This window comes from Mustela nivalis (genome assembly GCF_964662115.1).
Source record: "Mustela nivalis genome assembly, contig: HAP1_SCAFFOLD_1577, whole genome shotgun sequence".
NCBI lineage: Eukaryota > Metazoa > Chordata > Mammalia > Carnivora > Mustelidae > Mustela > Mustela nivalis.
In genome coordinates, this window is record NW_028135087.1 from 9,717 (window position 1) to 35,565 (window position 25,849).

General features: G+C 41.7%; 1 protein-coding gene across 1 annotated transcript; it reads left to right on the forward strand.

Moving 5' to 3' along the window:
* Positions 1-769: 769 nt before the first annotated feature.
* LOC309857936 (conserved oligomeric Golgi complex subunit 2-like) lies at positions 770-23,681 on the forward strand (the record flags this gene model as incomplete). Its single annotated transcript, XM_082750647.1, has 4 exons — positions 770-841; positions 19,994-20,155; positions 21,314-21,376; positions 23,601-23,681. Coding segments are annotated over 4 exons (378 nt in total), but the record flags the coding sequence as incomplete, so codon positions are not given.
* Between the last annotated feature and the right edge of the window lie 2,168 nt (positions 23,682-25,849).

A 25,849-nucleotide genomic window follows, 5' to 3' on the forward strand; every position in this document is an offset into this window, starting at 1 on the left:
GCGAGGTGATTCTTTAAGAGCTCTGAGAACCCAGACTTGTGGCCTCCCAGCAGCTGAGCCGAAGTGGAGCTGGGAGCTGCCCAGACGACCCGAGGCTGCCAGCTGACCACCTTCCTCCCTACTGATCGCTGGAGCCAAGCTTGGCGGGGGAGAAGCCACGCTCGCGGGTGGGTGCGGGGGCTAAGGGCGGAAGCCGGGTTCCCACAGAGGACTCCGCGCCCAGGCGGCTGCAGCGGCGGCGCAAGGGGACCGGAGGCCTGACACCGGGACGCGCCCCCCACTCTGGACACCCGGCCGCAGAAGTAAAGGGCCAGCATCCCGCCACAGCTATGCTTCCCACGGGACAATCTCGGGAGAAGGTCCTGGAAGAGGCTCGCAGGCCGATTTTCCGAGGGAAACGGCGAGGTGGGGAGGGAGCGCCCCTGACCCTACCCGCCCTCCCCTCTCCCGCTCACCCCGCATCACCAGCGGCGGGGCTGCTCCGCAGAAACTTACTCGAGGTTGTAGTGTCGCCCTCCGCCGCATGGGGGCCGCATCACCTGCTGGCTCGGCGTTAGCGGTCCGCACCCCTCTCTTGGCGGAGGCAGGCGGAGGCGGGCCTGCGGAGTCCTCTTTCATTGGCCGGGGCACAGACGCTGCCATGTTGGAGGAAGCAGTGCCTTCTGTTCGGTGGAAACGCCGTGGCTTCACCGGTAGCGTTGGTAGGAGCGCAGCCTCCTACCTTTCCTCCTCGCTCGAGTGTCGGTGCTGAGAGGCGGCGTCCGGCGGAATGGAGAGAAGTAGGATGAACCTGCCCAAGGGGCTGGACAGGCTCTGCTTCAACAAGGACGTGTTCATGAAGGTGCGCGCCTGGGCTCTGCTCCCCGGAGCTGGGCTGTGGGTGGCCTGCCCTCCTTGGCCCTCCGGGGCCTCTCCTCGGGCTTCTCCTGCGGGCTTCCTGGGCCGTCCCCGCCCCGGACGGGTCCTCGGCAGGGACCTCACTGCACTTCGCAGTGAGTCTCTTGGCCTCGGGTGGGCTAGGTGCAACCTGGAGAAAGCACTCCTGTGAAATCATGCACATTGAATGAAAAAGCCTGAAAGTTCAGGGCAAGTGGTTTTGAGCTAAACGTAAAAGCCCCAGACCCCTAGGACCCGCCTCTGGTACCGTGCGGCACAGTAAGACCGCCGCTCCCCCAGCCTGACAGAAGCCTCCCAGTGCCTTGTGCCTAGAAGCTCAGCGACTGTGAGTTGAACACATCTCTGAACACACGTACTTACCAGGAATCGGGTCAAAAAGGCACTTAAGCTAACGTTTATGCCTGACTTTCGTCTTAAGCTCAGAATGAGAAATCTGAAAGACTGTACTGTCCTTACTGGTTCTGGTCCAGTACTACAAAGCATACCAAGCTCCTTTTCTAATGTTGCCCTACTTCTCTTGGTGAAGTCAGCCTCAAGCTGGCAGCAGATAACTGTAGGACATAAACTTACAGAATAGAAATTTAAACTGAAAAGACTTTACTGACAGGAAAGGTTCATCAGACATAGCCTTGAAAATGTCCCAAGGTTTGAATCAGAGCCAGGAGGAGCTTTATCTGTTTTCTGTATCCCTCTGGGTCTGTACTTAAACTATCAAAACGTATATGTTTAATTTCTAAGGATTGGGATTTAGTAGCTGGTTTCAGTGTTAAAAAGTTTTGGCTCTGTAGGTACCTAAAATTCTGAAGAGTTTGAATTTCTTACTTTTTTATGGCTTCAAGTCATAATATGTTTTTTTCTTTTTTGGGTTAACCAGCTAGTTCCTTTTTGATACTTGCATTCAGATCACATCTTCCAAACTCTGGCTTTAAAAGTGCTTATGTCTGGATCCTCTGCGGTGTGGCCATATCATTTTTAATATGTAGGGATGTCTAGACGAAGGTATATTGTACTCTTGTTCTTGTATGGTGATGTTAAGCCACTGTAATAAAAGGTGTTAAAGTGAATGGAGTGTCTGAAGGAGAGCACAGAGTGAATTCTCTGATCCAGAAACCTTTTGTTAATGAAGGACACGTGATGAGGAGAGAGGTCATTGGAAGAAGAAAAGGCACACACATAGACTTAAAGAATCTCAAAGCACGGAAGTCTCTTTAGCTTGTCTGTCTTTGGACTTCGTCAGGCTTTCTTTGGGCCTAACACTAGCATTTTCTAACACTTCCTAGCCCTGCCGTCTTTCTCACTCTGAGCTGACAGAATGCCTTTGGTCAAAGCAGCTTCGGAAAACAGAAATCTCAAAATAGCAGTTCTAAAGTAGGACTTAGAGGTAGGAAGAGAGCAAACTGGGAAAGTGGCTAGAATGCCAGCAATTCCATATTCTTTCAAAGCTCTGAAATTTCTGAATATAATGTACAATTTGTAGTGTTAATGAACATGACCCCTTCATACATAGAAGGAAAATACATGGAACAGCTGTTCTGTGTAAAGTGGTATTGATCTTCTATGTGGGAGCTGGAGATAAAGGTTATTTGCAATTTCTGTTTCCATCAGAGAGATGTTTTGTTAAGTTACAGTTCCGAGGCAGAAATGAGCGGAGAGCTTGCTGTCGGGGTTGTATTTCTACATAGGTGTCTTGTTTGGCACATTTTGGAATGAGACTGGGATGGTAGAAAGGGAGATGGGGTGGGGCTGCGGGTTGCACCTTGGACACTGCATACATTGAGGGGTCCACGTTGATGCAGTCTTCATGGTAGAGCTGCAGTCAGGTTTACAGCAGGAAGTTGCATGGTCATATCTGTTGAGTTCGAGCTGACTGGTGGCAGGAGACTACTTAAAAAGTCATGTTTATGAGATCTAATAAGAAATAGAAGGGGAAAGGTATGCAAAAGAGGTAGGTGATCAAAGTGCAGGAATGGCAGATGGGGAAGGGTCACCTGGGGCAGAGGCACTGGCAACATCATACTTTGTCGGCTTAGAAATCCGAAAATCCTTTGGGTTGACATCCAACTAATAGATGAGCAGGACATAAGGTATTGGTAGTAGGGGGAGAAAGTGGCATAACAGATAAATTAGACCATTTACATGGGTGTGCTATTGACACCACAAGTAGCCTTCCTCTTTCATCTCCAGTCGTACAGAAAAATTAGCAGCCATCCCACGGGACCTCTTCCATCCTGCTGATCATGATCCCATTCTTGTATTTGTCCCCTTCTCCTCTTCGCCTGGTACGGGGAGGGGCTCTCCTTCCTCCTCGGGTTCAGTCTCCACTCTGGCGAAGTCCATGCCCTCCCGCCCTTCCAGGAGCCTGCAAGGATCCTCTCCCCTGCACTCCTTCCCATCACGCGCTCCTGTTTGATCCTCTCCCACTTGACTGCCCCACCTCTAGGTATTGCCCTGTCACTGTCACGACTGCCCCACCTCTAGGTATTGCCCTGTCACTGTCGTGCATCACAGCCAGTGCTCAGGGGTTGACTTGACTTTCCCACCTTCCACCCTTCAGGCCCTGTCATTCCACTAAAGAGTTCTTACCAAAACTGTTTCTAAGTCAGCGCACCTGACCTTTCTCTGTCTCCTTACTCGACATCGCAGTAGACCAAATGCTCTGCATTGCTTCCTGTCTTTCTTCTACCTCTCTGATGTGTCTCCTGTGCAAAGTCATGCTCCTGGTAGCCACTGAATGCTGATTATGGGCTCAGCCCCGTGTTCCTTTCTTTCCCTAGATGACCTTTTGTGCAGCTTCATGACCACCTATCAGCAGGTAAGGCAGATTCCTGTCTCTGGTCCACACGCCTCCTGAGCACCAGTTCTGTGTATCGGACTTGCTGACCTTTCTTCTCGGATGTGTCTGTGGCCCCTCAGACTCATCAGGTTCAAGACGGAATTCATGAGCACCTCCTCCACGGAAAACCACCTTTCTTATTCTATTGCCTCTCTCGGTAAACACTTCATCCGTTTAGCCTGGAGTCGGGAAACCAGAAGTCAACTCCTACTCTGTCACCTTTCCAAAATCTAGTCTGTTACACCAAGTCCTGTGGATTTTGCTTACTAAACCTTTTGAGTCCATATACTTCTTTCCATCTCTTCTCGTACCTTTGCAGTGCGCCCTTGCCATCACACCGTAGAAGCTTCTCACCCAGTCTCCATGTGCCTTCCTTGTCTTTCTGGCCCCTGGTCTACACTGCAGGCAAGCCACTCTTGTCAGAATGCGGATGTGATCTTGTATGTACCAGGTGACTGGTCAGTCCACCAGCTCTTGAAAAACCATTTTCCCACACACTCGAACGTATTTCAAAGAGAATCAGTCCCCCATGGGGTAGTTTTCCTTGGTAGACAGTTTGTTTCTGCAATTAGCCATCTGCCTCCTTCGAACTTCTCTGTGTCAGTTCCTCTCTGGAACCTGTGGCTTCGTTGGCACCCTGGGTAGGCACATGATGACCTTTTCCATGAGAAGTGAAGGCAGGAGCCCTCTGGACGGTGAATGTATGTACCCTCATGTTCCATAGGTAAAAGAACCGTGTGTGGGGGTGGGGGGGTAAGTCCTTGAGGCTCCTCCCTGTTCTAATTGGGTGAACTGGGAATTTTGAGGCAGGAAGCAGGTCCTGTGTGTCCTTGTTTGCAGGGAGCATGCATTCTGATGGACAAAACGGAAAAGGGGAAGAATGAGCAGCTGCTCAGATCTGTTTGTACTGTGCTGGCTGATTAGCTGTGACCTGCAGATGTGGGTCCCATCCTCGGCTCTGCTCTCTGCCTGCTTATGTCTGACTTGGGGCAAATCACTCGCCTCCGGCCTTCTGTTTGCTTGTTAGTATAATGAGGTGGTGCTTATCTATGTGATCTTTGCCGGCTCCTCTGAAAAGACTCTAGTCCATCCTGGCTTGCAGATAAGGAAACTGAGGCCTGAGGTGTGATGACTTCCTTTAAAGCCACACAGCTAGTTGGGGCCAATCACAGGCCAGATCTCCTGACCCCCACGCATCAGTCCTTGGAAATCCTACTGTAATATGTTCCTTTCCAGAGGCCACAGGTGGGAACTGAGGGAAGTGGGACAATCAGAACATTAAGAATAGCGCAGAAGATGGCACAATGTCCGCATGCCTTGGCACCTGCATTTCACCAATAGGGCCACCTCTTACCTTAGAAGAAGTTCCCACAGAGCTGGTGATCCGGATGCCTGGCCTGGAGCTTAGCTATGGTAAATGGGACCAGAGGGAAGTGATGGCTGTTTGAGGGGGACTTTGTTGACAGCAGCTGGAGATAGCAGCTGACAGAGGAGGAACAAGGAAGAGTGACAGACGGCAGATAGCCGCAGGCCCGCAGGTCAGCCACTGTTGCCCAGGGTTGCCCATCCCCAGGAGCCGACTTCGTATCACAGGATCTGAGTGCTTACCCTGTGGGTTCTTAGTTCGATGTCACGTCTTGATGACAAGATTCCATTCTCTTCCGCATCAGTGTGAGACAGACATCGTAATGAAATTCTAATTAGCCAAATATGGAATGTAAGCCTGGGACTCATTTTATAGAGAAATTTTCTTATGTGAACTACTTTCCCTGATGATAGAGGAGTTGTGACGATGTAACATCAGATAAAGTTTATCTGATTGGCACTTGTAAGAAGGGTTCCCGGCAAAAAAGAACTGTTTTTTTGTTGTTGTTGTCCTCCCTTTTGATCTTTCCTTTCCATTACTTTTTTTTTTTTTTTGTCTTGTGAGTGGTCATCTGATTTATAAAAAGATGCAACAAAAAGTAAAATGGTACAAGATAATCAGTTTCAAAACATAAAAAAGTGAGTGTCTTTAGCCATAGCTCAGAACAGAGGAACTGGGTAAGGAGAATTGCTTGTATGAACTGGCAACAGGAAAAGTTGGTAAAGGAGAGCTGAGGAACTCTATTAAGACATAGGAGTGAGGGGCTCCATCATCATCTGGCATTTGCTCAGTGTCGTCTATATGGTTAGAGATGTCCATGATGGGAACTCCAGCAATCTTCTGGGTCTGGGTCAGCTGATGCCACAGTGTAACACTCTGAAGTACTTCCATACTGAGCAGTCATCTGCATAGTTTGTCTTGTGTGTACGTGGTAATCATTTGAATCTTGGCTCTTTCGCAATCTTTAGAGCCTCTTGATACTTTCACCCCGGTTTCTCAGGTTCAGCCATTACACCGTCAGTTGTACAACTGGTAAACTTGGCACACAGCCCATCCATCATTGACCGGTCAAGTTTGGCTTAAATAGAAAAGTTGATAAAGTCGGTACCAACCAGGATGTGGTAAGTCGGCCCAGCTGTGTGTTTATATTGGAAAAAGCAGGAGGGATGTTGGGGGACTTCTCTTTCCTTGAGTGCATGGGATCCTTCTTTTCTTTCTTTTTAGGTTTTAATCTGTCCTTCTCTCAGAGAAGGATCTCAGAGCTAAGCATTCGCTTCCCGGTCACATATTTTCTTGCTTTCTCTTGCTTCCCCATGTTTACATCATGCCCATTTCTCCTTGCTTTTGATTTTCTAATTCACTCTTTGTAGTACCATAAAACTTATTTAAATAAAATGTTGGCCTACTAAGTCATTGATTATTAGTAAGTTCTTTGTTCAAAATTTGAGAGCAAGAAGTATTATGTAAATATATCTTTTTGTTATTTAACTAGTCTTACAACATTTAGCATCAAATTTCTTGAAACATTTAAACAAATTAATCACAAACTGGGGCTTGGGCTCTTTCTTTCTTTTTTTTTTTTTTAAGTAATCTCTATACCCAACATGGGACTTGAACTCACAACCCTGAGATCAAGACCTGCACGCTCCAGTGACTGAACAAGCCAGGTGCCCTTTGGGCTTTTTGTTTTTAAGTTCCTCAGGTGAGGGGGTGCCTTAGTGGCTCAGAGGTTTAAGCTTCTGCCTTCAGCTCAGGTCATGGTCTCAGGGTCCTGGGGTCGAGCCCTGCATGGGACACTCTGCTCAGCATGGAGCATGATTCCCTCCCTCTCTGCCTACTTGTGATCTCTCTCTCTGTGTCAAATAAATAAATAAAATCTTAAAAAAAAAGTTCCTTAAGTGATTCTAATGTGTGACCAGTGTTGAGAACTCTAGCACTGGATAGTTCCTTTAAATAGCTCAAGAAATTAATTTTGAAAAGCGAACTAAAAGCCTACATAGATTATGATTGGTGTTAAATTGAGGGGAAAAAAGAGATAAAGAGAAGAAATCAGCTGGAACAGAGTGTAATTAGGTACTCAAATATTTGTTAGATGGATAAATACATTACGGAATGTAGGGTTTGTTGTTTTTTTTTTGTCTCTTCATAAATATGTCAAATGGGTCTATAAATTCAAGAAAGGAGTTTGATATAAAATTGATTAAAATGTTAGAACAGAAGTTTTTTAGAATTTTAGTGTTACTATTTCATGATGCTTTTAAGATGATCTCTCTGTAGATGGTGGGAAGATCTTGTTAGCATATGTTTTTAATTTCTCAAGCTTGAATAATTTAGTCACCGAACAAAGATTTAGAATGAGTTTTGGGAGACACAAGTCCTAGATTATGTCCCCACCTAGCTGTGTCAGAGATTTGAGAGCAGGGGAAGGAGGGAAGAGCTTCAAGGACACTTTTGTATACATGCTGATACCTTGGGTGGGAACACTCTTCCCACACTTCCGGTGGCTAGCTCTTTTGTGTCATTTGGATCTCAACTCATTGTTCTATATTTCCTGGTTCATCCAAGTTAAAATACATCCCATTTGTCACTCAACCTTTACTGTGTCCTGTTTTCTTTTTAGCTGTGATCACTATTCATTAATCACTATTTGATCACTGTTCATTAATATAATGTTTGTTTACATATATATTTTCTCATTTCTGCATTAGAATATCTGCTCCTTAAAAGCAGAGACCTTGTCTTTTCTTTTCATGACTGTGTCCCCAGGTCTTAGAGCAGAGCTGGAGTTGCATGATAAATATTTGAGGAATATTTATGGGATATACAGGGACATTTATTCATCTCTGTTGTCCATTGTTTTCAAGAATGGTTGGAAACACACACATACGTGAGCTCACACAAACTTTCTATGTCTTTCAACCCCTATGTAGTGTGCAGATTAGTGCTTAACTATTTTGGTTTTTTGTCTCGATGAAATGGGACATGTTTCATAAATTTCATATGCCCTCTTAGTACTTCTCATCATTACAGAGTGATGGTTCTTGGGGATTCTGCTTCTCGTGGAGATAGTATATAGTGATTTTATAAGTCCATGTATCTGGGAAGGAGTGTTTTACTTCTTGGCAGCTTAGAGAACTTCAATCTTTCCAAATTCTATGTAATTTTCATAGCATTAAAGCTACTAATTTCAGATTATTGGTAAGTTTTAAATGATTAATTCCCAGGTTACTTTGAATTAGTCTTTGTTTGCCATCCCTGATTGCAGCTAGTTAGTAAAGTAGCTAAACTTTTAAACTCTACTTGGTTTTAATTTTGAGTGATGTCACTGCTTCTCTCATGGTTAATGGTTCTTAATTACCTGCAGCTTGTCTGGTTTGCTCATTTATTTTTCTGTGTTCCAACACCTCTTGTGATCTCCCAACTTCTGGCCTTTTGGGGGATTTGTACTTTAACTGGGTTCAGATAGGAAATACCCCTGAGTACAGATATTTTTCTTCTAACTTCACTATCTCCTATTATTAATGTATTACATTGTTGTGGTACATGTGTTACAACTGATGAACCAGCATTGATACAGTATTAATTAAAATCCATGGTTTACATTAGGGTTCACTCCTCTTTCTATAGTTCTGTGGGTCTTGACAAATGTATAATGTTATTTACCTACTGTTGGTATCTTTCAGCCTAGTTTCATTGCCTTGAAAAACCCTGTACCTCATCTATTTGTTTCTTCTCCTCTCTCTGCACCCTCCTTGCTCACCCCTCAGCCCGGGATCTTTTTACTGTCTAGAGTTTTACCTTTTTAGAGGCACCTGGCTGGCTTAGTTGCTAGGGAATCTGACTCTTGATCTCAGGGTTGTGAGTTCTAGCCACCACATTGGGTATAGAGATGACCTAAAAAATAAATAAAAATTAAAATGTTGGTTAATTTTTACCTTTTCCAGAATGCCATAGAGTTGGAATCATATAGTATTTAGCCTTTGAGACTGGTCCTTCACTTAGCAATATGCATTTAAGGTTCTTCGAAGTCTTGTGGCTTAATAATTCATCTTTTAATTGTCGAATAATCCGTTGTGTGGGTGTGGCACAGTGTACCTGTTCACCTACTGAAGGAGATTGGATTTTTTCAAAGTTTTGGCACTTCAGAGAATAAAGCTGCTGTAAATATCCGTGTGCAGGTTTTTGTGTGGACACTAGTTTTAAGCTCTTTTGGGTAAATACAAAGGAGCACAATTACTGATCTTATAGTGAGAATGTGTTTAGTTCTGTGAGAAACTGCCAAGCTGTCTCACACAGTGCCTCCCATTTTGCATTCTGACCAAACAGTGAATGAGAGTTCAGTTGTCCCACATCCTTGCTAGCATTTGGTATTACTAGTGCTTTGGATTTTTTATATTCTACGTGATATGTAATAGTACCTTGTTTAAATTTGCAATTTCTTAATGACATACAAAGTTGAGCATCTTTTCAGATCCTTTTTTTTTTTCGTTTTTAAAGATTCTATTTATTTATTAACAGCACAAGCATACGGAGAGGTAGCAGCAGGCAGCAGGAGAGGGAAAAAAGCAGGCTCCTCGCTGAGCCGGGGGCCCAGTGTGGATTTCAGTCCCAGGACCTGAGCTAAAGGCAGATGCTTAACTGACTGGGTTTCCCAGCCACCGCTCTTTTCACATTTTTAAATTAGGTTTGATTTCTTGTTGCTACTAAGACATCTTTATATTATATTTCTTATTTTAAGTCCTTTACCATGGCTGTGTTTTGCAGATATTTTCTCTACTCTGTGACTGGTCTTTTCATTCTCTCTCTCTCTTTTTTTTTTAAGATTTTATTTATTTATTTGTCAGAGAAAGAGCGAGCGAGAGTGAGCACAGGCAGACAGAGTGGAAGGCAGAGTCAGAGGGTGAAGCAGGCTCCCTGCGGAGCAAGGATCCCAATGTGGGACTCGATCCCAGGACGCTGGGATCATGACCTGAGCCAAAGGCAGCTGCTTAACCAACTGAGCCACCCAGTTGTCCTGTCTTTTCATTCTCTTAACAGTGTCTTTTACAGAGAAGTTTAATTTTAACAAAATCCCTCTCATCAATTTTTTTCTTTCGTAGATCATGCTTTTGGTTTTATATCTGAAAAGTCATTGCCAAATCCAAGGATCCCTACATTTTTTCTTATGTCATCTTTAAGAAGTTTTGCATTTTACGTTTAGGTTTTGTGAAAGGTGTGAAAAGTTTGTTTTTATTCTTTTCATTTGTTTGTTTTTTCTTATCAATGTCCCATTGTTCGGTTCCATTTGTTGAAGACTGTCCTTGCCATTGAGTTGCCTTTGCCTGTGTGTGTGGATGTTGTTCTGGGCTCTCCACTCTGTTCCAAGCACCTGTCTCTTTTGCCAGGCACCTTCTGTCTTAATCACTATAGCTTTAATAGTAAGTCTTGAGATTGGGTGGTGGCAATCCTCAATTTCCTTTTTTTCCCCGCTCTTTAATATTTTGTTGACTACTCTGGGACTCTTGGTTTTCCAGTTTTCCATCCAAATTTTAGAGTCAACATGTTGGTATCCACAGAATAACTTCCTGGCATTTTGATTGGGATTGCATTGAGTCTGTCGATCAGTTTGGGAAGAACTGACCTCTTAACAGTATTGAGTGTTCTTACCCAAGATTATGGACTTTCTTTCCACTTCACATCTTACCTTGCTTGTTATCTTTCATCAGAATTTTATACTTTTTCTCATATAGATCTTGTGCATATTTCGTTAGATTTGCACCTAAGTATTAATTTTTTTGGTATGCTAATGTAAATGGTCTTGTGTTTTTAACTTCAAATTCCACTTGTACATTGCTGGTATATATGAAAGCAATTGACTTTTTAAATTTTTTAATTAAAATTCAATCTCGTTAACATACAGTGTACTTTTAGTTTCATGGTTAGAATTTCGTGATTCATTGGTTGCATACAACACCCAGAGCTCATCCCAACAAGTGCCCTCCTTAATACCCCTCACCCAGTTACCCCAACTTTCCCCTCTCCAGTAACCCTCAGTTTGTTTCCTGTAGTTAAGTCTCTTGTGATTTGCCTCCCTGTCTGTTTCTATTTTTCCTTCCCTTCTCCTATATTCATCTGTTGTTTCTTAAGTTCCACATGTGACTGAAACTATATGGTATTTGTCTTCCTCTAGTTCCATCCATGTCCTTGCAAATGGCAAGATTTTGTTCTTTTTGATGGCTGAGTAATGTGTGTGTGTGTGTGTGTGTGTGTGTGTATGTGTGTATGTATACCACATCTTTATCCATTCATCTGTTGATGGACATCTGGGCTCTTTCAATGAGTTGACTATAAACATCGGGGTGCTTTTGCCCCTTCAAATCACTTTGTGTACTTTGGATAAACATCTAATAGGGCAATTGCTAAGTCATTGGGTTGTTACATTTTTAACTTTTTGAGGAGCCTCCATACTGTTTTCCAGAGTTGCATTCCCACCAACATTGTAGGAGGATTCCCCTTTCTCCACATCTTCGCCAACATCTGTTGTTTCCTGACTTGTTAATTTTAGCCATTTTGACTGATATAAGGTGGTGTCTCATTGTGGTTTTGATTTGTATTTCCCTGATGCTGAGTGATGTGGAGCCCTTTTTCATGTGTCTGTTGGCCATTTGGATATCTTCTTTGGTCTGTTCATGTCTTCTGTCCATTTCTTGACTGGATTTTTTTGTTTTTTGGATGTTGAGTTTGATAAATTCTTTATAAATTTTGAATACTGGCCCTTTGTCTGATACATCATTGGAAAGCAATTGACTTCTGTATTTTAACTGTGTATTGTGCAGACTTGCTATAATCACTTGACTAGTTTCAGGAGGGTGTGGGGTGTGAAGTCTTTGTATTTTCTGTAGACAGTCATGTCATCTGTGAACAAAGTTTTATTCTTTCCCAGGTTGTATACCTTTTGTTTCCTTTTCTTACCTTATTTCATTAGTTTGGCCTTCCAGTATAGTATTGAATAGTAGTAGTAGAAGGGACATCCTTGCCTTGATTCCCTGTCTTCTATTTTCTCAGTATTAATATCATGTTAGCTGTGAATTTTTGGAAACATTCTTTATCAAGTTGAGGAAGTCCTCCTATTCTTAGTTTCCTGAGGGTTAATAATGAAGAGGTGTGGATTTTGTTAAATGTTTTTTTTCCTCCCTTCATTGATATGATCATGTGATTTTCTTTCTGTTGATATGATGGATCACATTGATTTTCTAATGTTGAACATTTTCTAATGTTGCATACCTGGAATAAATCCTACATGACCCTGGTGTATAATTTTTTAATATAGTGTTTGCTTTTATTTGCTAATTTTTGTTGAAGATTTTTGTGTCTGTGTTCATGAGAGATACTAGTTTGTAGTTTCTTTTCTTGTAGTATTGGTTTTGGTGTCAGGGTAATAATGATCTCCTAGAATGATTTAGGAATGATTTAGGAAGTACTCCTTCTAGTTTTACTTTCTGGAAGAGATTTTAGAGAATTGTGTAGTATTCCATAAATGTTTGGTTGAATTTACAGTGATTGGGATTGTTAGCAGTAGCCCTCCCTTCTTTCATCTGATATTAGTAATTTATGTCTTCTACCTTTTTTTCTTTGTTTGACTGGCTAAGGGTCTGTCTGTTTTATTGATGTTTTCAAAGAAACAGACTTGGGGTTTATTGATTTAAAAAAAAATTCCTGGTTTTAATTACATTGATTTCTGCTCTAATTTTTATTCTTTTTCTACTTCCTTTAGGGTTTTTTTTAATGATTTTATTTGACACAGAGAGAGTCAGTGAGAGAGGGAATACAGGCAGGAGGAATGGGAGATGGAGAAGCAGCCTCCCTGAGCAGGAAGGACCCTAGGACCATGTCCTGAGCCAAAGGCAGATGATTAACCAACTGAACCACCCAGGAGCCCCTCCTTACTTTAGATTTGATTTTGTTGTTGTTGCCTAAAATGGAAGCTTAGATTATTGACTTTAATCCTTTTTTTTCTAATATTTGCATTCAGTACTGTATTTTCCCTTTAAGCAGCATTCCACACATTTTGCTACATTGTATTTTGTTGAGACTGGTCTCCTGTCATTTAGAAGTGTGTCATTTAATCTCCATGTATTTTGGACTTCTTCAACTATCTTCTGTTACTGATTTTTAATTCCATTGCGGTCTGAGAACATACTTGGTATAATTTTTATTTTTAAAAATGTGTTGTGTTTTGTGGCCCAGAATTATTCTGTCTTGATGAGTGTTCCATATGAGCTTAAGAAGAATGTGTGTTGCACTATTACTGGGCGAAATAGTCTGTGTACATCTGTTGTACGGTAATTGATGGTGGTGTTAAGTGTGCCATGTCTGGACTGAATCCTTGTTGCCCTGCTGCTGGATCGGCCCATTAATGATGGAGAAGTGTTGAAGTCACCAGCTGTGATAATGGAGTTGTTTATTTCTCCCTGCAGTTCTGCTAGGTTGTGTCTCACCTGTGTTGATCAGGCACACATACCTTAAGGATAATTGTGTCTTCTTGGTCAGTCGATTTCTTTATCATTATGTAATGCTGCTCTTTATGCCTGATAATTTTCCTTCTCTGAAATCTGCTTTGTCTGAAATTCATGTAGCTACGCCATTGTTCCTGTGATTAGTGTTACTTTGGATTGTTTTTAATGTATCCTAGCATTTAGCTACATTAGTTGATATTTAAGTTGTTTCATTTTTCATCAAAATATAATTCACAAAGCATAATAGTTGCCATTTTAAAGTGTACTCTTCTCTGGTTTTTAGTATATTTACTGTGTATATGGTACATACGTCACTTCTGTCTAATTCCAGAATGCTTCAATCACCCGAAAAATAAACCTCTTACTTCCAATTCTCCCCTCCCCTTATTCCCTGGCAATCATGAATCTACTTTTTGTTTTTATGGATTTGCCTTTTCTGGAACATCTCATATCAGTGGAATTGTATAACACGTGACCTTTTGTGTCTGGCTTCCTTTAACCTGAGAGTAGAATGTTTTCAGACTTCACTCGTGTTGTAGCATGTAACAGTTTATTCCTTTTTATGGTTGTGTAAGAGGCTCTTCCACATTTTATGTATCCATTCATCAGTTGATGGACGTTGTGTATATACTCTTTTCGCTGTTACGAGCAGCGCTGCTGTACACATTCATGTACAGGTTGTGGCAGGAACATCTGTTGTCAGTTCTGTCGGTGTCATACCCCTAGACGTAGAACTGCTGGGTAATTGTACGTGTGTAACTTCTTGAGGAGCTACCGAGCTGTTTACTGCCTTAGCCACACTGTTTTACATTCTCACCGACAATACAGGAGGGTTCCAGCTTCTCCGCCTTCTTGCCAGCACTTTTCTTCTTCTTTTTTTTTCTTTTTCTTTTTCTTATTTTACCATAGTTGTCCTAGTGGGTGTGACGTGGCATCTGCATGTGCTTTTGATTCGCATTTCCCCAATGACTAAGGATGTCGAACATCCCGACATGTGCTCTTGACCGTCTGTGTATCATCTTTGGATAAATGTCTATTCAAAAGTCTTTGGATTGTTTTTAAATTAGGTTATTTGTCTTTTTGTTGTTGAGTTCTAAGAGTATATTTGCATATACTGGTTATTAGACCCTTGTCAGACAAATGATTTGCAGATACTCTCTCCCATTCTGTGGGTTGTCTTTTCACATTCTCCGTAGTGTCCTTTGACACACGAAAGTTTTTATTTTGATCAAGTTCAGCTTATCTAATATTTCTTATTGCTTTGTGTATCATGTCTAAGAAAGCTTTTCCCGATCCAAAGTCATACAGATTTTCACCTGTTTTCTCTGAGTGTTACAGTTTTGACTCTTACATTTAAATCTTTGATCCATTTTGAGTTATATTTTTGTGTATGTGTGACGTTGCTGTTCCAAGTTCATTCCTTTGCATGTAGATATTCACTTGTCCCAGTAGTAGGCACTCGAAAAGACTGTTCCCCCCCCCCCATTAAATGGTCTTGGCATCCTTGTGAAAAATCAGTTGACCATAAATGTATGGGTTGTAAATACTTTCTTTTTGAATACTTGGGGAATCTACACTATAAAGTAAAACCATTTCTAAAGTAGTAAAACCATTCTTGGTTAAGTGAAATGGGTCTCTATTATGGCACTGTGAGTTTGGGTTTGCTTTTCACAGCAAACGCTGCCTAACCCAGTATTCACAGATGTTCCGAGTTATTTAGTCCTGTGTTATGCAACTTTTGTTTATCTGAGAACAAATGCATAAATGGTAAGTTGAGTACTAATATTACCTAATAGCATTTGTTCACTGAGGCTAAGTTATATGATTTACTTATTTATTTATTTATTTAAGATTTTATTTGAGAGTGAGAGAGTGCAGGAGCAGGAGGAAGGGACAGAGGGAGAAGCAGGCTCCTTGCTCAGCAGAGCGCCTGATGTGGAACTCAAACCCAAGAGACTGGGATCATGACCTGAGCCAAAGGCAGATGCTTAACCACATAGGCACCCCAGTTATACAATTTAGAATGCCATCATGAAGTTCAAGAACTTCAACAATGTGTAACTGAGGCAGGGAAAGTGATCGACCTAAAGGTATACAGTTGATGAGTAGGATGGCCAGGATTATGAACCGAGACCCCCTCCCGTGATGTACTACATAACTATGATGTAAGGTCTGAAATTGTCTCCGGAGAGAAAGGTCCAGGCTAATTTGGTCACCAGTGTAAGGAGCAGGTGGCTTTCTGTAGATGACTGTGAAATTACGGTTTTAAATGAAGTCCTTCTCTCTGACACTAGCAGGGTCAGTCTTTGGTTGATTAACTAAAAAAGTCAGTTTAAACAAGTACTCTTAGGGAATGGTACATACAGTTTTTAGCATTTTATTTGGAAAAAATATGTACATTTATTCTCCATTGAAACAGTGCCAGGTCTTTTCTCTGGAAACTGGCCTGCAGATTAGATTTCTGAGTTATCACAGCACTTGGGTCGCTCAATACCATTCCTACCTTCGGTTCAGGTCATGACCTCGGGGTCCTGGGATGGAGTCCCACATTGGGCTCCCTGTTCAGCAGGGAATCTCCTCCCATTGCCCCTTTCCCTGCTCATACTGTCTGTCTGTGTCTCAAATAAATAAAAAGAATCTTTAAAAAAAGCTTTCTATGTTGTCTTTTTTTGCATTCAGTTTCAGTTTCTTTAACTGAATTGAGTGAGAATCCTGTGATCACTCCCTCCCTGCCAGGTACTTGGTCATCTCACCCATACCTAACTTAGCAAAAATTTTCTTATTGATTTCTTTGTATCAAATCTTTCCAAAGTAGCTGTGTTGGTTTTCAAAAGAACAGTGATTTTTTTTGCAGTCATATTTTGTTGGTTTACATATTGTTTAATGAAAAGTAAGTGTAGGTGTCCTTAACTAGTTTGGGAATCATCACATTTGATTCTTGCTGACTAAACAGGTCATGGAGTAGCAGAGTCACAGGGGAATTAGATAGTAATTTATTGCCTCTAAGCATATAAGCCTACCAGGGTATCACAGTATTGTAAAGGGGAAACACAGGATAGCTAATCCTGTGAGACCAATACTTGGAAATAGGTTATGAAAGATTTGGAACATCTGTTCAATGGGACACTCAGCATGCACATAAAATATTAATAGAAATGTATGTGTTTTATGTAAAGACATTCAAGTTATATTTTTAGATGGGAAATTTTTTTTAATAGAATGGGTTTTTAGTTTTTATTTTTTTATTCTTTTTTTAAGATTTTATTTATTTATTTGACAGAGAGAGAGAGAGAGAGGTCACAAGGAGGCAGAGAGACAGGCAGAGAGAGGGGGGAAAGTAGGCTCCCGGCTGAGCAGAGAGCCTGATGTGAGGCTTGATCTCAGGACCCTGAGATATGACCTTAGCCGAAGGCAGAGGCTTAACCCACTGAGCCACCCAGGTGCCCCTAGATGGGAAATAGTTTAGAAGAGCATGAATATTTGTGTGTGTGTGTGTGTGTGTGTGTGTGTGTGTACACATATGTGTGTGTACACACATACATAGAGAAGGTCTGGGGTTTCCATTCAAGATGGTGGCATAGGAGGATCTTGAACTCATCTCTTCTATGAAATACACACTGAATCTATAGCTCCATATGGAAAATTTTCCTGTGGAAAAAACCCTACAACTAGCTGAGTGACTCCTACACATTAGGTGAGTAAGGAAAAAAAACCTATGTTGAAGTAAGAATCAGTCTTGCCATAAACCCCACCCCTGGTACAGCGACCTGGGATTGGGAGGGTACTCAAAACCCCAGGCTTCTCCCTGAGGAGCAAAGGGTTTGAGCCCCACTTCTGGCACCCCAACTTCCAAGACGTACATCTAAGAGACAAGACCCCAAAACATCCAGCTTTGAAAGCCATCAGAGCTTGCACCTATGAGACCCACAAGGCTATAGCAAACTGAGAAACAGTTCTTAAAGCAGTCCTGCGAGTAGACTGACCCACCCTGGAACTCAGCACAGAAGCAGCAGACTGAAATGGGATCAGATTTCTGTGAAAGAGGCTCATTTGCTTATCTTAAAGCCCTGAGGGGCAGGCATCTAATTTAACGTGGATCTGGGAGCCTAGTAAGGTATTCTCCAAAGATGGAGCTGATGGGTACCATCTTTGCGCTGTCCCTCTACCTCACTTCTGCTTTCTGGTATCTCCTGGAAAGGAGCTTGAATGCTCGTATGATGCCCCGAGGTTTGCAGTTGCTACCCAGGTATACCTCTAGATCACCTGGCTCTAGCGGCTAGCAAGACTCACACTCACGGTAGTGAGTATCACAGTATTTACAACAACCAAGACTTGGAAATAACTAAAGTGTCCACCAATGGGGTGAATGGATAAAGACAATGTGTGTGTATACGATGGAATATTAACCATAAAAAGAAGGAAGTCTTGCCATTTGCAACAACATGGATGGACCTTGAGGATATTGTGCTGAGTGAAATAAGTCAGACAGAGAAAGAGAAATACTGTATGATCTCCCTCACATGTGGAATCTAAAAAACAAAACAAAATGAAGTCATAGAGAACAGATTGGTGGTTGCCAGAGGCGAGGTTGTAGAGGAAAAAGATGAAGGGGTCCAGTGGTATAAACTTCCAGTTAATAAGATAAGCCTTGGGGATGTAATGTACATCATAGTGACTGTAGTAAATAATACTGTGTATTATTGTATATTAATTTTATTATTTTTTATTAGAAATATGTATTATTAGCCCCAGGGTTACAGGTCTGTGAATTGTCAGGCTTACACACTTCCCAGCACTCACCGTAGTACATACCTTCCCCAATGTCCACAACCCCACAACCCTCTCCCTGCACCCCTCCCCCCAGCAACCCTCAGTTTGTTTTGTGAGATTAAGAGTCTCTTATGGTTTGTCTCCCTCCCAATCCAATATTTTTTTTTAAGATTTAATTTATTTATTGGACAGACAGAAATCAAAAGTAGGCAGAGAGGTAGGCAGAGAGAGAGGAGGAAGCAGGATCCCCGTTGAGCAGAGAGCCCGATGTGGCCTCGATTCCAGGACCCTGTGATCATGACCTGAGCCGAAGGCAGAGGCTTTAACCCACTGAGCTACCCAGGTGCCCCCCTCCGAATCCAATCTTGTTTCATTTTTCCTTCCCTACCCCCACACCCCCCACTTTGCCTCTCAAATTCCTCATATCAGGGAGATTGTATGATAATTGTCTTTCTCTGATTATTTCACTCAGCATACCCTCTAGTTCCATCCACGTCATTGCACATGGCAAGATTTCATTTCTTTTGATGGCTGCATAGTATATTATATATATATATATATTTTTTTTAAGATTTTATTTATTTATTTGACAGAGATCACAAGTAGGAAGAGAGGCAGGCAGAGAGAGAGGAGGAAACAGGCTCCCTGCTGAGGAGAGACCTGATGTGGGGCTCGATCCAAGGTCCCTGGAATCATGACCTGAGCCGAAGGCAGAGGCCTTAACTCACTGAGCTACCCAGGTGCCGTATATTATTATATATTTAAAGTTGCTAAAGCTTAATAGTTCTTAGCACAAGAAAAAAATGTGTATGTTTGGTGATGGATTTTAACTAGTCTTAGGGTGATCCTTTCACAACAGATAAAAATATGGAATTTTCATGTTGTACGCCTGAAACTAACATGTGTCCATTATATGTCAGTTTCTTTAAAAAGTAATTGATATTTTGTTTTTTTAAAAATTATTTATTTATTAGACAGAGATCACAATTAGGCAGAGAGGCAGGCAGAGAGAGAGACAGGGAAGCAGGCTCCCTGCTGAGCAGAAAGCCCAATGTGGGCTTGAACCCATAACCACTGAACCAGCCAGGCACCCCAAAAGTAATTTATATTTTAAAGAGAAAGACTATGGCACCTGGGAGGCTCAGTCAGTTAAGCGTCTGCCTTCGGTTGAGATCTTGATTTCAGGGTCTTGGAATGAACCCTGGCATCAGGCTCCCAGCTCAGCAGAGAGCCAGCTTCTCCCTCTGCCCCTCCTCCCACTTGTTCTCTCTGTCTCTCTCTCTCAAATAAATAAAATCTTAAAAAAAAAAAAGTAAAGAGACCAAAACAAAGTCTGGAAGGATGTGAATCGCTGTGTTAAAATTAAGAAGAAAAAGCTGTTTCTATTTTGAGAAGAGCCTCTTTGAAATGTATAATTAAAAGAAATAAAATGCCTGTAGAGTTAGGCAACAGGAGAGAATGGTCTTGGTGAGGGGCCCCCTTTCCCATAATCTTAGGAAGTGAGCAGACCCCCTGATGTCCTGTGTGTGTTCCCCTGCAGTAATACAGCCTCTTATTCTTTCTCTGATCTTATTTTTCTATGTAAAATGTGGTATCAGTGCAATCATTTTTTCTTTCTGGTTTGATTTTCAGGAAGATTTCGACGTCGATCACTTTGTGTCTGACTGTAGGAAGCGTGTCCAGCTGGAGGAACTAAGAGGAGATCTGGAACTCTACTATAAACTTCTTAAAATAGCCATGGTCGAGATCATCAACAAGGATTATGCAGATTTTGTCAACCTTTCCACAAACTTGGTAAACCTGAAATTCACAAGTCCCACACACACACACACACACACACACACACACACACACACACACACTTTCTCTCTCCTTCATATTTATTAAAAGGGCAGAGTTTTTAGAAACCTTTCAGTTGATTACCCCACCAACCCCACCAGAAACTAGAAGAAATTACCAATTTCATTAATAAAAGAACTAAACTTTTTGGAATACATTTTTTTGTTTTAGTTTTTATTCATTTAAGGTTGCTCTAGTTTGATTGTTTCAAATTCATTAGTCAACAGTGAAAAGTAAAGGATAATAATACCCAAGAGGTTGTTTTATTAGTTGCTAAGTGATTACCCTGAAGTCTTCCTTGATTTAGACTAATTTGTAGGAGCAAATGTCCACCACTCTTACAATGTTTAATTTACTCCCAGGTATATCTGTTAGCCAGAGCTAGGTTGAGGGAACATTGGCCAATATTGATATTTAAAAAGTTTGGTTTTATAAAAATATAAGAATGATTTGCAGTGAGCTTATCAATTGTTTGTAAAAGCCATTTAGAAATGTTGAATTTTGTTACTTGGCAGAAAAGTCTCCTTGTTGATGCTTCATTTTGTTTTAAATCTGTTTGTCCAGAGAAGCACAGAAAGTTGCAGCTCCATGGGAATTTCAAGAAGCATTAAAATTAATGATGCACATTTGCTTTTGGGAAATATACCACTAAGATAAATATCCCAATAGGATTAAAAACCTAGAAAATTTTACTTCTGTTTAATTTCTATTTTTCTCAAGGCTTATAATAATGTTTAAGAGAGACGTAGCCCGTCAGACTTTCACATCAGCTGGCTGAGTATCATCAATTACAGACAGAGAACTGTTCATCTTCTGTGAAAATTTTTCACATTCATTTAAAATGTCATCTAAAGGCAAATTGTTCTTAAGGAAGCTTTCGTTTCTCCTGACTTCCCTTATTTTTATAGTTTCATGTATTTCAACAGATTTTTTTCATATTCTATGAACAACATTAATGCCCAAATAACACTTCTGTTGTTTAGCTAGTTATGTAGCAAAATACAGTTGTGCCAAAAAAATAACTTAAATCTGGTACTGCTTTGATCGTTAAATAGATACGTCACTATTACTCCTTATCGTGATGTGTTTGTGCCAACCTGGTTTTGCCTTTAGGTTGGCATGGACAAAGCCCTCAATCAACTTTCTGTGCCTTTGGGACAGTTACGAGAAGTTCTGGTAAGTCCCCAATTAATGAAAACAGTCTGCTGTGATGCCTGTTGTCCTCGTTGGCTTTTCTCTAAGAATTCTTTTCATCTGTTAGTTTGGTGGTACTGGTGGTTGTATTTTAATGGTTCATGATTATAATATTCACCTTCAGAAGAGTTGTAAATGATTTTGTTTTTGCATATGCTAAAAACCTAAAAAAACATGTTCGATTTGAAGAAGACATATTCTCAGAGTAGACAACCTTAAAATGTCAGGGGAGAGGAAGCATATTTCCAAATTCAACTTATTAATGCCACTTTGGTCATATGTAAGTGGTTTCTAACTTACGAATGACTTGTATTTTAACAGTTTGTAATCTTGTAAATATCCCCCCCCACCCCACGTAATCTACGTGTGGTTAGGTTCCTGGGCTGATCTACAAAAACTGTGTAATCCCTAATGGAACTGAAGGATAATATAAATAAAATGTAATACTTAATAAATGTTACATTTGCATGTTCTCTCAGAAAAATCTCTGTTGTGGGAATGGGACTCCCCACCTCTAAGCCATTGGGAATAGGAACTCCACCTGGGTGAACAGTGGAGGGGCAGTTGTGGCATCACTTCTTACAGAAAACTGTGCTGCCCTGTCTCCCCTCCCGCCCCCCCCCCGTCTGTGTCTGGTGCCCTGACTTACGGCCTCTGTCCATTTTGATGCCCTGTCGTAAACTTGTCATAAACGACACCATCCTTCCTTGTGTGTCTCCTCTAGCTTGAGTGGCCTCTTACGTCCCTCCCCTAAGACAGTGCCTGCATCCTAGAGAGAATATAAGGAGAACATAATTTAAGGGAAGACACAGTACATGATTAGAACCAAGAAAAATGCGGAGTGATGGAAATATCAGTACTGAGAAGCCTAGGGGAGGGGCAGGCAGGAAAGAGTTCGTGAAACAGGTAAAAATCTTGAGTTGTGCCTTGAGGTAGCCAATACTTTCCATGGTTTATGTCTCATTTGAATTTTACAAAATCTTGTTAAAGATACTTTTCCTTGGAATGGAAGGAATTTTCATGGTCCGCTGTTGGATTCCACACCAGCCGCTGTGGGGCTCTCCCACTGCCTCCTTGGTGTGCCTCTTCCTCCCAGGGCCTCATAGTGGTGTTGTTTCCCAAGCCTAGCCTTCCTTTGGCCTCCCACTCTTCTCTCGAACCCCCTCCCTGGAGGCAGATTTGCTCTACTCACACAGGCTCCTGTCCCACCTCACCCCCTGCCATCACCGTATCCCCTCCCTTTTCCATGGCCTGTTTTTATGGCCACTTTGGTCCTGCTCAGCCACAGGCCTGAACTGCCTTTCTGGTCCCAACTCTGAAGCTGTTCTGTGAGATTCTCAGACCACTGAGGGATACGACTATATCTGTCTTCATTGCATCCCTGTAGGCTGCCACAATACTGACGTCCAGGAGGTGTTTCATAATGTTGATGGAGTGAATTAATTCACCTTCCTGTGGAATTTTTGTGATATGCCTACTTCATTCTAGTTGTTTCTGTTAACCTTTGTTTTGGCCCTAATTCCTAATTATCTCTTTATTCATTAGCTTCTGGACATGTTTCTCTACCTCTGTGCTCTGCCTTTTTCTGGTCTTCTGTTCTTCATTCTTGATTCCTGGTATTTCCATACCCACATTTCATCATCATGCATCAGTGCTTTGACATTCTTTCGTTCTCCAAAATATGCAGAATCTAAAGACTTCATCTCAGTGAAGTTGGCCCTCCATTCCTATTTCTGCTTCTCTCCAGAAGGAAGCCTGCAGTGCACATGGCTGTGTGCCTTTCTGACCCTGCCCCTGAGTGTGTGTGCACTTACATCTGCTCCCCATCCCCTCCCCACCTCGGCAGCTGTGTACACATGGCTTTCAGAGTCCGATTCGAGCCCCGTCGCATTTCCAGACTCTCCTGTACTTTGCTTCATATTATCTGTTCTCCATTCTAAGCCCCCTCATCCCCATAACTTTCACTGTATATGTCATTCTTCTTTTGGCCATGCGACTCTGCCTTCGTGTCATTATGCCCCAGGTCATGAGTCCCCTCAACAGTAACTGTATCTGGTATATCATGTTTTTTTTTTTTTTTTTTGGTCAATATCTGCATAGTACAGGTGCACAGGTATTAATTTCTGTGGAATTGAATGAGATGTAGGAAATTGATAATGTGACAAAACAATGTCTGTAATACATTTTCTTTATTATTCTTTTAAAGAGTCTCAGGTCATCAGTCAGTGAAGGAATTCGGGCAGTAGATGAACGAATGTGTAAACAAGAGGACATAAGGAAGAAAAAGGTACCCTCCAGTAGATTTCTTTTTTTTTTTTAAAGATTTTATTTATTTATTTGACAGAGAGAAATCACAAGTAGATGGAGAGGCAGGCAGAGAGAGAGAGAGAGGGAAACAGGCTCTCCGCTGAGCAGAGAGCTTGATGTGGGACTCGATCCCAGGACCCTGAGACCATGACCTGAGCCGAAGGCAGTGGCTTAACCCACTGAGCCACTCAGGCGCCCCCTCCAGTAGATTTCTTATGCTGCATGCCAGTTGAAGCCCTCTCCTCTTGTCTCCGTGAACTTGTCAGCACTATTCAGCTTTTTTCTTTTTTTTTTTTAAATTTAGCTTTTTTTCAAAGCTCTCACGCATGTGCATTTTATGCATTATGTCACGTTATCTACCTGAAATAAGAAGACAGAATTTCAGAGGTACCCACACGATCTCAAGTCACCCACTTTTTCCAGAACAAGAAACAGTGATAACTGTTGTCGGTGCAGCGCTTGACAGTTAACGACTGTATAAATTGTCAGTGGCCCTGTAAAGAAAATAGGCCTATATTAGAGACTAAAACTAGGGGAGAAGTGGGCTTTCCAAAGCAAACTCAGGATTCTGCCGTAGGTTTGCTGTTATTTTCTGATCCTGTGTTCTTTATGTTCTGGTGTTCACTTTAATTTTTTCAATTCCCAGTAGTTAGCATGTGGTGTTGGCTTAGTTTCAGGTGTGTGAGACAGGCAACGGCTCTGTACATCTGAGGGCTCACCCCGGGAGTGTGCCCCTTAGTGCTATCTCCAGTTCCAAGTGTCCCCGATATCATTCATGATCATAACGATGTAGGGGCACAGCGGGCATTGGGTGTCTGGGCTTCTGACTCTCGCCTGCTGCTCTGTACAATGTTTTCTATGTGTATTATTAGCATATTTGTTAAAATCTCAGTGGGGAGAAGCCTGTTTGAGGGACAGGCTTCTGTTTAATTCGCCTCTGGATCTCCTCACAGCTTTTGTCCAAAGAATGCTTGTCGTGCGCTTCCAGACAAAACAGTAAGCTTTGTGAGAGCAGGGTGTATTTCTTGCTTTATTTTCTCGTGCCCCCCCCACCCCCCGTCAGAATGAATATCGAGCTCCCAGGGGTGTTCATTATTATTATTATTTATTGAATGGATGACTTTGTATTTTTTTGTTCTTTAAGGATGAGAGTTTTCATAATGTCCCTCAACCTCTTTGATAATATTTGTAGTGTAAAAGGTCTTTAATGATTTGGTGCTTGGGCATATAGGTATATGCACATGTAAACTGAGAGGGCCAGTACAATCAGAAGCCAAAGTTAAAACATGAATAAAGGGCCATAAGAAAACAAATGGAGGGGCGCCTGGTGGCTCAGTTGGTTAAACGTCCGACTCTTGATTTTGGCTCAGGTCATGATCTCAGGATCATGAGATTGAGCCCCGCATTGAGCTCTGTGCTCAGCAGGATGTCTGCTCGAGATTCTCTCTCTCCCTCTGCCCTCCCCTGCACGCGCACATGCAGTCTCTCTCTCTCTCAAATAAACAAATCTTTTTTAAAAAAATAGGAAAGAAATGCCCATAGAAAGATTCAGGATGGGAAAAAAAAGAAATAAGAGTATAGAATATGAGAAAGCAAAGTCTAGGGTTTTTTTTTCCTCTATAAACTTGCAATAGAATATGGAAGTATGCTTATTCTAGAACTAAGATTTGCATTCTTGAGAATTCTGAGTTTCATAGAAATATTCAAAATATAGCATGCCCTATATATTTGAAGTTAACTTTTGGTCTTATATTTTCCTGCATTTAGCATGGGAAATAAAGATGATTAAGAGTAAAGATGGTGACGTTTTTTGTTTGCTTAATTTTTATTTTTATAGATGTGTGTGTTGAGGCTTATACAAGTTATTTGATCAGTGGAAAAGATTGAAAAAATCTTAAATTCACAAAGTTCGAAAGAAACCTCTGCACTAGAAGCAAGCAGGTAAGCATTTTTTTTAACTAAGTAGCACATAAATTAATACTTCACATTCAATCTAATTAGGCGGGGATGGCTTAGTTAGAATTCATTTCTGAACAAGAAGAAAATCCAGGTTTGTGGCTAGAATGTAGCTCCAAGAGAGTGGAGAGCATGAAATGGTGAAATCTATAACACGTTCCTATAAACGCTTTGGTTATAGACCACAGTTCC